Source organism: Sander lucioperca, chromosome 15 (assembly GCF_008315115.2).
Source record: "Sander lucioperca isolate FBNREF2018 chromosome 15, SLUC_FBN_1.2, whole genome shotgun sequence".
Taxonomy (NCBI): domain Eukaryota; kingdom Metazoa; phylum Chordata; class Actinopteri; order Perciformes; family Percidae; genus Sander; species Sander lucioperca.
This window is the reverse complement of record NC_050187.1, coordinates 31,106,741-31,120,998: the sequence shown is the minus strand read 5'-3', so window position 1 is coordinate 31,120,998 and position 14,258 is coordinate 31,106,741. Positions and strand designations below refer to the sequence as shown.

At 39.5% G+C, this 14,258-nt stretch overlaps 1 protein-coding gene across 1 annotated transcript in view; it reads left to right on the top strand.

Annotated features, from left to right (window-relative positions):
* The window catches only part of pdxkb (pyridoxal (pyridoxine, vitamin B6) kinase b), a 43,087-nt gene extending 28,829 nt beyond the window's left edge, over positions 1–14,258 (top strand). The window contains exons 4-13 of the mRNA XM_035992083.1: positions 3,540–3,644; positions 4,591–4,674; positions 8,036–8,070; positions 8,573–8,658; positions 10,105–10,150; positions 10,314–10,425; positions 10,537–10,673; positions 10,970–11,036; positions 11,936–12,566; positions 12,619–14,258. Coding sequence (XP_035847976.1) covers positions 3,540–3,644; positions 4,591–4,674; positions 8,036–8,070; positions 8,573–8,658; positions 10,105–10,150; positions 10,314–10,425; positions 10,537–10,673; positions 10,970–11,036; positions 11,936–12,051 — 788 coding nt within the window. The 3' untranslated portion in view covers positions 12,052–12,566; positions 12,619–14,258. The remainder of the gene's footprint in view (positions 1–3,539; positions 3,645–4,590; positions 4,675–8,035; positions 8,071–8,572; positions 8,659–10,104; positions 10,151–10,313; positions 10,426–10,536; positions 10,674–10,969; positions 11,037–11,935; positions 12,567–12,618) is intronic.

Sequence of the window (14,258 nt, the reverse complement as noted above, 5' to 3'; positions counted from 1 at the left end):
TTTCTCACGAAGTGTAATGTTTATTGCACACATGAACCATGACAAAACAAAACAAATTGGCAGTACCAAACAGATTTTTTTTTGGCACCTATAGCACATTGCGCATCACCAAAAGCCTGTAAACACAGAGGCTTCAATGAATAAAGAAAATAAAGTACATACTGGCCATTTAAGTACAGTAAGCTACCAATAATAGTGACATATAACACATTGAACTAAATATGGCCCTGATACAGGCTCTATCTGAACTCCTTCAACATGTCTTTACATAATTAAAACAGTTCAATCAACATGCTGCAGCTGCAGCTTCAGTCTCTAGAGAAATGGAGTTTGTCAATTACAAAACAGAATGATTTCTTTGCACACTCTTTCATATGCGTCATTACGTCGACCAGCGTAGCGCGCGTAGTGCAAGCATAGGGTTCGGTTCAGTGGAAAACAATTCTAAGGTTCAGCAGAAACCGAACCCCGTCAAAAAGCCCAATATTCGGCAGAATCCGAAGCCGAATCCTGGATTCGGTGCATCCCTAGTAATTCTCAAAATATGGTTGAGAGGGACACGTTTTTGGTTTTTCACCAACCGTTCAAACTTCAGACCATAAAGCATCCTGTTTTTATCACTGGAGAGATGATGAAATGCAATCCATGAAGGCCAGTTTGAGTAACAGATCAATGAGTTAAAAGACTTATCAAGTGCCAAAACACTGCACAGCATTTTATGATAATTAGGCTAGGCAGGATTGTACCACTCTAGAAAGTTATCACGGCTGAAAGTATTTTATCTTTTTGTCACCATGATCTCCAGTTAAACAGTAAAAACACAGCTGTCACAGTACAAACTATCAGGAATGTGTGTTTGCACGTTTTTCATTGGCCAGATGGCGTTGGATTATGTTGCAGCAAAAGTTGAGCATTGAAATGAATTAGGCGGCTGTGTATTTGCCTGCAGCGGTCTTGTCTTTCTGAACACGGCCTAGACAGGATTCCTGTGAGCTCCCAGCTAAATCTAAGTTCAGTTTACATTTTTAGGCACCAAAAGACTATTTTAATCATATATTTTATATATTTTATGGTCGCCTCTCATTATTATGGTTATTATGGCCCCACGCACAGAGTAGATGTCAAGATTCCTTAATGAGAAAATTGTATTTGTTTCCGTGACCTTAACATGAAAACGCCTGAGACTCTGGTGCTTGTTTAATCAGATCTTGTGTATTGGATCCTAACATTTGCAATTTCTTCAAGCCGAGTATGTAATTTGGTGTGACATATTGAAGACGACGTGTGCATCTGAGAGGCAGAGAGGGGTGGCTGGCGAGGGGGACAGAGAAGGTGAATAGAGAGAAAGAGAGACGGGACATTTTTGAATCAGAGAGACAGACAGCGGGTGATGGGAGAGAAAGATGGAGGGAGAATGAGAGAGAGCGACAGGACGCAGCAGTAAACAGCAGCAGGCGCTGGGAATTGCGACAGCGGCGAATGATGACGACAGAAGCAGCTCTTATCTGTAGGCCTGCCTTCATTCTCTCTTTCACACACCCACACGAACAGACACACACACACACACACACACACACACACACACACACACAGAGCGCTCTGACTGCTCATCTCTCTTTCTTAGCCCCTTTGGCTTTCTCTCGGCGTGTTGCTTAGCAACCAGAACCCCCCCACCACGTGACCTGGCTGTGACTCACCTGGAGCTGCGACGTCATCGGCCTGCAGCAAACATGTCATACGCAGACACAAGTGCACGAACGCATGCTTACATTAGCATTCTTGTCACATTCGTGTAATCTGTACATGCAGCACTTAACACACTTGCATATTCCCAGATATACAAAGACACACACTCTCAATACACCCCTCCACACACAATGTAGGTGTGTTGTGTTTGTTTGTAGAGGTGTATCTGTCCTCGTCCCCTGTGTCTGGCTGACCACATACTGTGGCTACAGGCTGCACTAAGACTTCTGTGTGTGTGTGTGTGTGTGTGTGTGTGTGTGCGTGTGCGTGTGCGTGTGTGTGCCTGAGCCATAAAAGCATTTCCTTTTTTTGCATAGTTCAGTGAAGGTCACACTGCTCAGTTACAAGCAAAAGTTGCATGGACCATCAAGATGCTTTTCAGTCATGCTAGCAGAGAGCAGTAGGGCTAGGCATCGTTCAAAATCTTTCGATCCGGTGCCAATTTCGATACCTCAGTTTCGATGCCGGTTCCTTAACGATACCATATGTTTTAAAATCCATTTCAACATCAACAAAAATACATTAAACACAAAACTTTTATTTTCCACCTTAATTGTAAATCAAAACAGTTATCAAAATTAAAAAAAATCTGGTAACACTGCTCTCTGAGTAACATTAATAAAACTGGTTGTGCTTTTCGATAGGGGTGCGCCAGTCAGATACTTAGGATTGGTATCAATCCCAACTTTAAAAATTAACAAAAAAAGAGAAACCTTTTTGCCAGAACATGAACATATTATAAATAATAAATAAATAAACAACAACATTACATTGTGTACAGGATAATATTGAACTAACTAAAATGCAAAGGAATGTAAACAACAAAGACTTTTTAGTGCAAACATAATGACATAAACCTTTGACAATAAACTTGGTGACTGCCCTGTTGTCAACATTGAACTAATGAAGAACTAACTTAAGTGCAAAGGAATGTAATTGAATTGCCTTGTTGCTGAAAGGTGCTGTAGAAATAAAGTTGCCTTTCCTTACAACCTCAGCCTGTCAGTCACTCATCAGGGCACAGAAACCACTGTTGTGCCTGCTTGTCTCAGAGGAAGTGTAAAACAACAGCACGCCACCGCTTCGGCTCGCCATTAATATCATATCGCAGCAAACGCTGTCTGCGTGAAGTTTTGAAAAACTGTAACCACACTTGAAACCACTTTATCGGCATTGCCGTGACTCACAGTGACTTCAACAAAACTGCAGAGCCGACGTAGTTTACTCCGTCTGCACCTCTGCACGCGCGCGCTTGTGTGTGTCGGTTGGAGCTCCACACTGTGTCAATATGCAGCGAGGACAGATAAGCTTTCTCTTACACGCTCAGACGCTTTGGAACCGAAATTTGGCCCTGAAAGATAAATCATTTTTCGATACTCATAGGATCTGGGTATTTTTTTCGATGCCATAAAAGTATCGACGTTCGCCGCCTAGCCCTAGAGAGCGGCCCAAAAAAATGTCTTGGGGCGCCTTGGTAGCTCACCTGGTAGAGTATGCGCCCCATGTGCCAAGGCTCAGTCCTTACCCCAGCGGCCCACGGTTCGAGTCCAACCTGTGGTCCTTTGCTGCATGTCTTCCCCCCCAAAAAAAGTCTTTAAAAAAAAAAAACATGTCATTATCCAGCATCCAGCTTTGGATTGACATTTTGGAGTAATTTTCCTTTGGTATCAGTGAGAAAAATCTGTTGAACTGATGCCAGCAGAATGGAAAAGGCATTGCAAAGAGTTTGAGTCAGCAACTAAGCAAACCTAGTAACTCCTCTCCTCTCCTCTCCTCTCCTCTCCTCTCTGTAGGTTATTCTCATTGGAAAGGCCAAGTGTTGACAGCAGATGAGCTCCATGTTCTTTATCAAGGAATCAAACTGAACAACGTACACCAGTATGACTATGTTTTAACAGGTAAATACCTTCCTTTTATACTTCACTTCACTACACTGTCGTAATCACATTGGTTCTGCAGTTAGATTAACCTTCATGTCAACGTGATGTTATTGTGTTGACATTTTTAAATCATCCTGGGGTTAAATTTAGAGCTGCTAAGATGAATCGATTAGTTGTCGACTATTAAATTAATCGCCAACTATTTTGATAATCGATTAATCAGTTTGAGTCATTTTTTATGAAAAAAAAGTTTTCTGATTACAGCTTCTTAAAGGTAAATATTTTCTAGTTTCTTCCCTCCTCTGTGACAGTAAACTGAATATCTTTGAGTTCTGGATAAAACTAAATATGTGAGGACGTCATCTTGGAATTTGGGAAACACTGATCCACATTTTTCACCATTTAGTGACATTTTATAGACCAAACAACTAATCGATGATGAATCGAGAAAATAATCGACAGATTAATCGACAATGAAAATAATCGTTAGTTGCAGCCCTAGTTAAATTGTAATAAATGAATCCTGTATCAATGTTCCCTCCAGTCTCCTTCTTCATCTCTTTACATTCAGTACTTGTGTGCAAATTGTAGCTGGATTTTGTCCCACCAAACCTAAACCTTAGCTCCGCAAAGGTGAACATTAATTCTTTTGTGTAACCAAACCATTGCATGCGTTAAGTTGCACTGCACTGAACTGTGTAAACACAGCATTTTCATAAGTTGCTGCAGTTTCAGGAATTTTTAGTAATGTTGTAGACCTGAGCGACCACTTTCATGCATATTGCTTCAGACATGCAGAGCAGTCACCTCCAGTACACTAGAGCTGCTTTTCTGGCAGTTTAATGGTTAAATAAAGCTTTAAACAGAAGTCAAATAAAGTATTTAATACACAGAGAGAGAGAGAGAGAGAGAGAGAGAGAGAGAGAGAGGGAGAGATAAAGTCTTGTATTAATGTTGTATTCAGGGTATACCAGAGACACATCCTTCTTGGAGATGGTAGTGGACATTGTTCAGGAGCTAAAGAGAGCCAACCCCAACCTGGTGTATGGTAAGTAACCACATGCTTTTATTTTTCTACTTTTGTACTTTTGTTTTTCTAACTTTTTTAACCCTGTGTTTGATGTGTGTCTCTGTTGTTACTCTTGCAGCAATTTCTCTCTGTGTCCAAAACGAATTTCTCCTTAGGGAGACTAATAAAGAGACTTTGACTTTGACTTTGATTTATACTAGAAATCTGTTTTAAATAAAACTAACTTGTTTTTGTTGGTGTCACTTAACAGCATTTGGTTGTTGGAGAGCTACAGCGTTTCTGCATTTACAGACTTCATAATACACAATAAATAAATGCATCTTCTGTTGTTTATTCCTCCCACCTTGAGCTAACTTTAGGGTAATATTTCCTAAAGGTTCATTGATGCAGTTTGGGTAATGTGCAGTGTTTGTGTCATCGATGAGGATATGACACACTTGCTCCTACAGTGGGGCTCTTGCTTAGTCTAAAAGCCGCATTTCACTGTGGTATAGAGTGGGGAATTGATACAGCATAGTATTGTGATATTTTTTGTGGAAATACTGCATCGATACACGGACACTAAGTATCAGTCTTTTGTTGTATGTGTTGTCGGCTTGACAGCTTGACAATCCCAAAACAGATGTTGACAAAGTTTTCCTTTAAGGACATAATTTGAAGTTGGAAAAAAATTGACGTTGGAAAAAAGGTAATAAATTGAATATGCTTAAAATCGCAATAGTATTGTATCACAACATAAGTATTGTGACGATATCGTATCCTGACGCAAGTAGAGTGATAATATTGCATCGCGACATAGGTATTGTGATAATATCGCATCGCGACATAGGTATTGTGATAATATCGCATCGCGACATAGGTATTGTGATAATATTGCATTGTGACATAGTTATTATGATAATATCGCATCGTGACATAGATATCACGATAATATCGCATTGTGACATAGGTATCGTGATAATCGCATTATGACATAGGTATCACGATAATATCGCATTGTGACATAGGTATCGTGATAGCGCATCGTGACATAGGTATCGTGATAATATCGCACCGTGACATAGGTACCGTGATTATATTGCATTGTGACATAGGCATCGCGATAATCTCGCATCCTGACATAGGCATCGTGATTATATTGCCTCATGACACAGGTATCGTGATAATATCGCATCGCAACATAGGTATCGTGATAATATTGTATCGTGACATAGGTTTCGTGATAATATCGCATAGTGACATAGGTATCGTGATAATATTGTATCGTGGGACCTCTGGTGATTCCCACTTGTATAGAGCATTAGCAGCAAATATTTTAGCATAATGATTAGTAAATGTTGAATTTATGCGGTCGCTGCTATGAATGCTATATATTTAGACTACTCTAGCTGCTAGATGCTCCATTATGTTCACCAATCGCGAACTTTATCTACTACTGTTTGGTATTTGGCAGGTACTGTAGCTTACGGTAGGTTAATCAAAGCTTTATGAATGAACTAGCTGCCTGCTGCTGCTGGAAGCGGGGTTTATGAGAGGACATTTTGCTCCTGTATGAGCTAAAAGAGGCTAAAAAACTAAAGAGCTGCACAGTCCGGTGATAATTCTCTTTGGGTTTGTAATTTGATTTATTGTTATCATAAAAATATGCATTAGTGGAGCTTTTATATGAGTAAAAACCGCAGTCACTCAGCAACAAAAGCCCATGATGAAACATAAGATTACGTGAGACAATGAAACAAAATCCCCTAACAGGAACAATTAATATTTGGAACATTTTTTAAGTGATAACCCAGCAAACAAACATATTAGTTTTTCAAATTAAGTATCTTTATGTAGCTTGACTTTAATCTCAGAGAAGATCCAGTTCTCATTGTGGACAACTCTCATTCTCTTTCTCTCTTTCCAGCCAGGGGGATTTTCATCTCATGTTGCCAAATCAGTTTCACTTAAATCAAGGCTGTTGCAGCTTGGCCTGTAGACACTGTTAGTGCATAATAGTAAAGACCTACTGCCACTGTTCAAAATAATAAGCAACCAGAGGGTGACATACATAATGTGTTTGTGTTTACCTTTAGTTGTAGTACTCTTTGTTGTGCACACAGAGTGCTTCGTTACAATACACTTTTAAACGTGTTAGATGTTGCCAGAAATACTAACACTCTTATCTGGGATGTTCTATACATTGCAGGATGTCATTTACATCCTGCAATGTATGTATCCTGTTGGTAATGCTTGCACTAATCTGGTTTTACATTTATAATGGAGACAGCAACAGGATAAAATTGATAGAGGAAGATAGCAGACGTTTTCTAGTCCAGAAAAACTAAGAGTATAAAGCTCTCACTGTAAACATTTCTGTGGCTGAGTTGCACTCAGCCTGGGCTGCAGATCAGATCTAATATCACGCCGAACAAGGGTCATTTTGTTCCTGTCAAGCACTATAAAATAGAGCTGCAATGATAAATCGATTAGTTGTCAACTATTAAATTAATAGCCAACTATTTTGATAATTAATTAATCAGTTTGAGTCTGATTCTCTCATTCCAGCTTCTTAAATGTGAATATGTTCTAGTTTCTTCCCTCCTCTGTGACAGTAAACTGAACATCTTTGAGTTGTGGACAAAACAAGACATTTGATGACGTCATTTTGGGCTTTGGAAAACACTGATCGACATTTTTTTTCATTTTAAAGACCACACATTTAATCAATTAATCGAGAAAATAATAAAAACAGATGAATCGATAATAAAAAATAATTTGTTAGTTGCTGCCCTACTATAAGATAGCACTCGGTGCTTAAAGCTACATAAAAAAAACTTTTTGTCATATTTGCTCAAACTGTCAATATATCCTGTACTACATGAATCAAGTTAATCTCTTAATGACATAAGGAAAACAACCAATCAGAACCGAGAAGTCTCTAAGTAGTGTCTATGCTCTTGAACTGCGATCAAACTGTAAAACTAGGCAGCGTTGATCATATAAATCCAGATTCTGTTACTGCATTGACTATCACTTACCTCAAATGTTTTCAGAAACATATTTTAGACTACTGTTTAGCTGTAAAATGAAAAGGTTTGCTCCGTCCGGCGGGCAGTGCTCGGTTTCGGCTCGACGTGGTCACAAACAAGTGAAGCTCGATTTGATCGTAAAATTGATTTATTTTAAACCCTAATGAAGGTTTCATCTTCTTTTTTAAGCAAATTTAGACTTTAAAAAATTGATTGTCGTTCTCTGTCTACATGCTGGCTTGGTTGTGTTAAATCTCCAAATCCAGTTTCATGCCTCCTATAGCTGCAGTATTTATGGAATGTGGTGGTTGTTGGAGCTTTACAGGTCTGTGTTGGGTGTCTGACTGAATGGGTTTTTCTCATTTCAGTGTGTGACCCCGTCCTCGGTGATCATGGATCTATGGTGAGATTATTGTCACTGTTGTGCTCTATGTCCTGTATGTGCAGCTGCTTGTGTCTGTGTTAGTGTCTGTTATTAGATAGATTTTTAACAAGGATTCTTGTGCCTTTACTGTGTGTGGGAGGGATTTAGTGCTGATCCCTGTGTGTTCCTATCTATGTGTGTGTGTGTGTGTGTGTGTGTGTGTGTGTGTGTGTGTGTGTGTGTGTGTGCGTGTGTGCGTGTGCGCTCTGGGGGTGTGTTACATGGCTCAATGACAGATGGATTCTTGTGATCTGACAGAACTGCATGTACAAAGTGACTCACTCTGCGCGTGTATGTGGTGTATAAATTACATTGTGCATACGTGCATTTCCGGGGATTAATATTATATTCTGTCAGTGCACACTGACAATTTAAAAAACTGAGCCTTATCATTTATGTGTGTGTAGTCCTTCCTTACAGAGCAACATTTGTGTATTTTCGTTGTGTTATGTGACTCTAACCTGCACCTCTCGCTTCACAGTACGTTCCTCAGAATCTTTATCCGGTCTATAAGAACAAGGTGGTTCCTGTTGCTGACATTATCACTCCTAACCAGTTTGAGGCTGAGTGAGTACAAGTGTCTTTTTGCAGATTTGTATTGATGTATATCGAATAAATCTAGCATGACATTACTGTAATGGTCTTATTTTTCAAGATAAAACATACTTAGTTTAAATTACCTACACCTCAGTGAGTAACTGTTTGAGTAGCAGAGTGTTAGCGAGCACCATCTTTATGTAATGCCACTCATGCATGTTATCTAATACCTTCATTTTGTGGTTCCAGACATTTGGGAAAGAATTAACCGAAAATACGCCTAACTGTAGCTCCCCTCTAATCTTTCTTGTTTTAAACTGCCATTTACGTAGCTTGAAAGGTAGAATTTTCAATACTGTGTGAATATATCTTAACATAGTCTTGTTGAAACTGTTCAAAGTTATGTTTGTTATGCTTTTTTATAGCTGCACATTTAGATCAAATGGAAATATACCGGATCCATCACTACACAATTTCCCAGTTATATATATATGGTATTTTCGGATCTCAACTAAGATTTTAAATAAAGTTCTGAGGATTTTAGCAATGATTGATTTCAGTGTCTCTGTCTCTGGTATTCTTTAGATACCAGTATCTATTGTTTAGTTTGATTTTAATGATCCCCATTGTGGAACAGGCAGATATGAGACGTTTTCCCACATTTTGTTGGCTGCTTTTTTTGCTTGCACAGACTAAATGTCTGCATTTATGAAAAACAATAACATTTAGAGACAACTGTGCCTCAACTCAGTTGTCTCTTCAGCTTCACTGTCAAGTTCCTCCCCCTAGTGGCGTTTCTGTATGCCTGCAGAATCAGATTGAAGGTTTTTCTGTTTACGAAGAATCACTTGGCTTTGTGGTACATTCCAATAACCACTCTGAGTAGAATTAAGTTTTAAAAGGTTTCAATAATTATTTTTTTTAGACTCTTAAATGGGAATTTCTGTGTTTTTCTGTCTATAGACCTTTTTCAGGGCAGACATGTTGACATGTCATAGTAGGAAAAGCACAGGTGTATTCAAAACCATTAATGATGGCTACATTCCACTTAGGAGAGGCCCTGGTATTGTGCATGCTGACTCACTGAAATAGCTTACTGGGACACTAAACTAGTCAATAACCTATAGGTCATCTGCCATCCCTGCCCATTTCACAGCATATATTTGTCATCTTTTTAAGTGTAGTGTACATGTGTATTTATGTTTTTATCTATTTACTATTTTAGGTTTTATGTGCTTTTTCTGTGCTAATGTTTATGTGTTGGCTACATGTTGTGAACCAAATTGCCCCTTGGGGACATTAAAGACATCTCAACTCAACTCAACACTTGATGGAATTGAGTTATCAGTTTCAGCTGTGCTTTTCCTACTATGACAAGTCAACATGTCTGCTGTGAAATAGGTCCATTAACTTCATTTTCAGTGTTAATGTTACGGTGCTATAAACATGATGGTCATTTGTTTGCTTGTGTTTTAGATTATTGACAGGGAAAAACATCAGCACAGAGAAAGACGCTGTAGAGGTAAGAGATCACACACTATACAATCCTTCTGTCTTTTCTTGCATAATTTCTTTGTTTACAGAAGAACCTGTTGTAGTATTAACATTGCTTGATGTTTCTTGGTTTATATGCTTACTGCTGACTAAATACATGCCCCAGTATCTCACTCCCTCACTGTCTGTAGGTTATGGACCTGCTCCATGCTATGGGCCCAGACACAGTGGTCATCACCTCCTCTGATCTACCCTCCAGGCTGGGAGACCGCTTCCTTGTCTCGCTGGGCAGCCAGCGCCATGGTACGTGACGTGTGAATTAATTGCATATGAGCTTTCTGTACGTATATATTTGTGAGACTAGGCGTAGCCGACCAAAATGAACCCTTCAATGTGTTGTCTGTTGTCGCTCAGTTCGCCCCGACGGCAGCAGGACGACGCAGAGAGTTCGAATGGAAGTTCACAAAGTGGACGCCGTCTTTGTAGGAACTGGAGATTTGTTTGCTGCTATGCTGCTAGCGTGGACACACCACTACCCTAATGACCTGAAGGTACAAAAACACGACAGAAGATGAAGTCAGCCTCAGTGACCAGACCACACATATTTCAAATTATTATTATTTTTGATTTGATTAGAAATGCTAATAACAATAATTATTTTCACTCTAATCTCTCTCTCTCAATTTCAATCTCAATTTCAATTTGCTTTATTGGCAATTCAAAATCAATACATCTGTGTTGCCAAAGCATAAGAACAAACATACATATAAACAAAAAGGAGTAAATACATCTGATATAATAATACAAGTAAACAGGATAATTATGGTTATCTCTCTCTCTCTCTCAGATGGCCTGTGAGAAGACTTTCTCAGTGATGCATCATGTTATCCAGAGGACCATTTCGTATGCTCACGGTAAGAAAAGTGGGGCTTGTTATCAACGCCGAAAGCTTTGATTTGATACTTTTGATCACATCCCCTTCACCATACCTAGAGATTGGCATGGGGTACTTTCCATAAAATCATCTCTCAATGCAAATCAAACCAGCTATTAGGCTAACTGAAATAAAACCATACCAATCTCTAGGTATGGTGAAGGGGATGTGATGATGTGGGGCTATTTTAATTCCAAAGGCCAAGGGAACTTTATCAGGATGCATAGTATCCTGGATCCATGAAAAATAAAAATCTGCCTGCCTCTATGGGAATTTAACATAGGGGTGTACTTACTTATGCTCCCTGTATTTTAAGGAAGAACATTTATTTATTTACTATACATTATTCATTCACAAAGAAAATTGGTGTCCTTAAAGATTGGATTTTTCCTCATTTTTGTAATTAAGGCATTAAGATCAATTTCCTAAAGCTGATTTTTTTTTTTTTTTATTCCTCTTTTTAGTCAACTTTAGCATGGATGTCCTAATTTGTTCACATGACTGTATATGCAGTTTGTTTTTTTTAACCCAGAGACAAAACAAAAACACCAAGAAGATCAACAGGAAAGAGCTTAAATCTAATTTCTGTAGTATTTGAGTCATGAATATGGTGCCAAATGTTTAAATCAACAAAACCGTTTTGAAATCACAAATGGATTAAACTTGATATTGGAGAAAAGAAAGACTGCAATCTGTAACAATCAGAATGGCAGCAGCCTGTAAATGGTTTCAGCTGCAGGTCTTTTATTGGCTACAGGTCTGCCACAGTGTCCAAACTATTTTTTTTGGCATTTAAAAGTTGCACAATGTAGCTTTAAAACAAATGTTGATCTTGTTTGTCTCATGCGTTTCCATCTGCCCTACCCCTCACTCTCTCAGAGTTAGCAGGTCCTGGTCGGAGGCCCAGTCCACCCCAGCTGGAGCTCAGGATGGTTCAAAGTAAAGCTGACATAGAAGACCCCGCTATAGTTATGGAGGCCATAGTCCTATCCTAACATTATCGACACATAAGACTCATACTAACCTTGTCCTCTTCACCCATAAATCTCTCAAATCCAGTATCTCGGTGAATCTCTCATCACTGTAAACCTTGACTGTCATTTCCAAACTTCAACACCTCATCATCCAGACTCCTCAAAGCCCTTAGTATTGTAACCCCTGTAGTCCTCTCAGCCTAAACCCTTTACCCCTTTAAGTCCTCAGTGTCCTAACCCCTTAACCTGCAACTCCTACGTCCCTTTACCCAAACCCTGTTTTGAAACTAGAGCCATGGATAGACAGAAAGCTCGGTTAGGTTGGACTGTTGCTGCCTCTTCTCTAACCAGGTATGTGAGTGGACTGCACAGCTGCTTTTTAGAAAGCTGTGGGGTTTAAGTGTCCACAAGCATAACACATAACATGCAGCATATAAAATCCATGCTGGTAATACTAACAAACAAAATATGAGGGTGATAAAGTTTATTGGAAAACCCATTCAAGGTACAGTCCTCAGCACGATGGAGGAATTGAGGTTGCGTTTTTTTTTTTTTTTTTTCCTTGAAGTAATACTAGGACTAGAAAAGTTCTAGTTTGTACTCTATGGAGTAATAACTCTTCAGTGGGGAGTGTTGAAAAGCAGTTTTTTGCTACCCTCTCTGGCTGGAAGATTCTCTGGTCTGCTTCACTTCTGTGGGGTGTGGTCAGAGGTGCTCTGTGTGCACCTGTAACCACACCCAGCAGTGATGTCACAGGGTACTGGCTCACCCTGGAGTACACCTCTACATCAATGCAGTGAGAAATTAAACCACCAAGAGGTTCTGATTAGGGCTGGGTATCGCCAATGATTTCCCAGAATCGATTTGATCCCGATTCACAGTGTCCCGATTCAATTACATTTCCATTCCATATCAATTAGGTTAGGGAAATTTCAGTTACCGTACACATTTCGCTTGGATATAAAAGAGATTCTCAGAGCACTTATGCTGTAAATTGTACAAGCAAGAAGCAACCCTCAAATATTGTTTCATAATGCACCAGGTTAGGTTAGGCTAATTTCCTTAATTTCCTTGCGGGAGTCATCCCAAAAGGATCAATAAAGAGAAGTCTAAGTCTAAGTTAATGTTTACATTACGAATTGACACCCAAAAAGTTTGTGGTGGGTTATACATCCATTAAAAGATTATTTTCAGGATTTTATTTATCGATATCAGATCACTCAAACAAAGATCGCTGTTAATTGGAGAATTGATTATTTGTACCCAGCCCTAGTTCTGATGTAGCGGGGACAATTTGATGTTGCATTCAGAAATGGAACACTGCAACAGATTTGCAGTGTTTACCCAAAAGTGATCCAAATTGATTCCAGCTGCTTAATGTTCTCCAAAACTCTACCTCTAAATTATTAAATATAAACTTAGCCTGCTTTATTGCTCTATTACTGCCACTCCACTCAACTCATGTTTGACTTTGACAGAATGCACTCTAGCTGTGGTCCTCCACACCACTTGCCAAGTAGCAGGATTGCTGCACTAACATCGGTATAAGACTGTAATGATCAAACCCTGTTTATCTATGGCTCTGCCCACCACTATTTCGACCCCCTCCCTCGTGTTACAGCAGTGATGTAATGGTGACCAAGTCTAACCCCATTAGACCCCTTCAAAATATAACAAATGAAAAAAAAAAACCGCACAATGTATAGTTGATGTATAGATGTTGTACTATAACTGTATTGGACCATCTGTATGATATCTTCTATCTGATCTGTCTATTGGACCATTGTGTTGATGCTACTGTACTATAGACCACACGCACTACAATATCACCCAAACCAGAGACATTTGGGCTGGTTCTGGCACTCCTGGAGGCTCCAGTGGCTCCAGTCCTTGCCACTTGTTAGTAATACTGTAGGTAACTGTTTAATAGTCATAGTGAACCCTTTTTCATCTCAACACAACATTAAGAAAAAAGGGCAACCTGAGCTGTCTGAGCCGTCCCTCGTTTGGCCGGTTTTACTTGTGCTACACCAGTCTGAAATTGGCTACCTCAGTGCCAGAACCAACCCACATCATTGCCGGGCGGTTCCCGGCCCAGCTCTGGCCCAGAGCCTTATATCTGAGAGTTGTGCCACTGAATTTACTGGAGGCCTCGAGAAGTTGTAAAAGGAGACCCTCCTCATCACAGCAGGAGACTCTTGTCGTTTCTTCAATAATGGGTAATGATG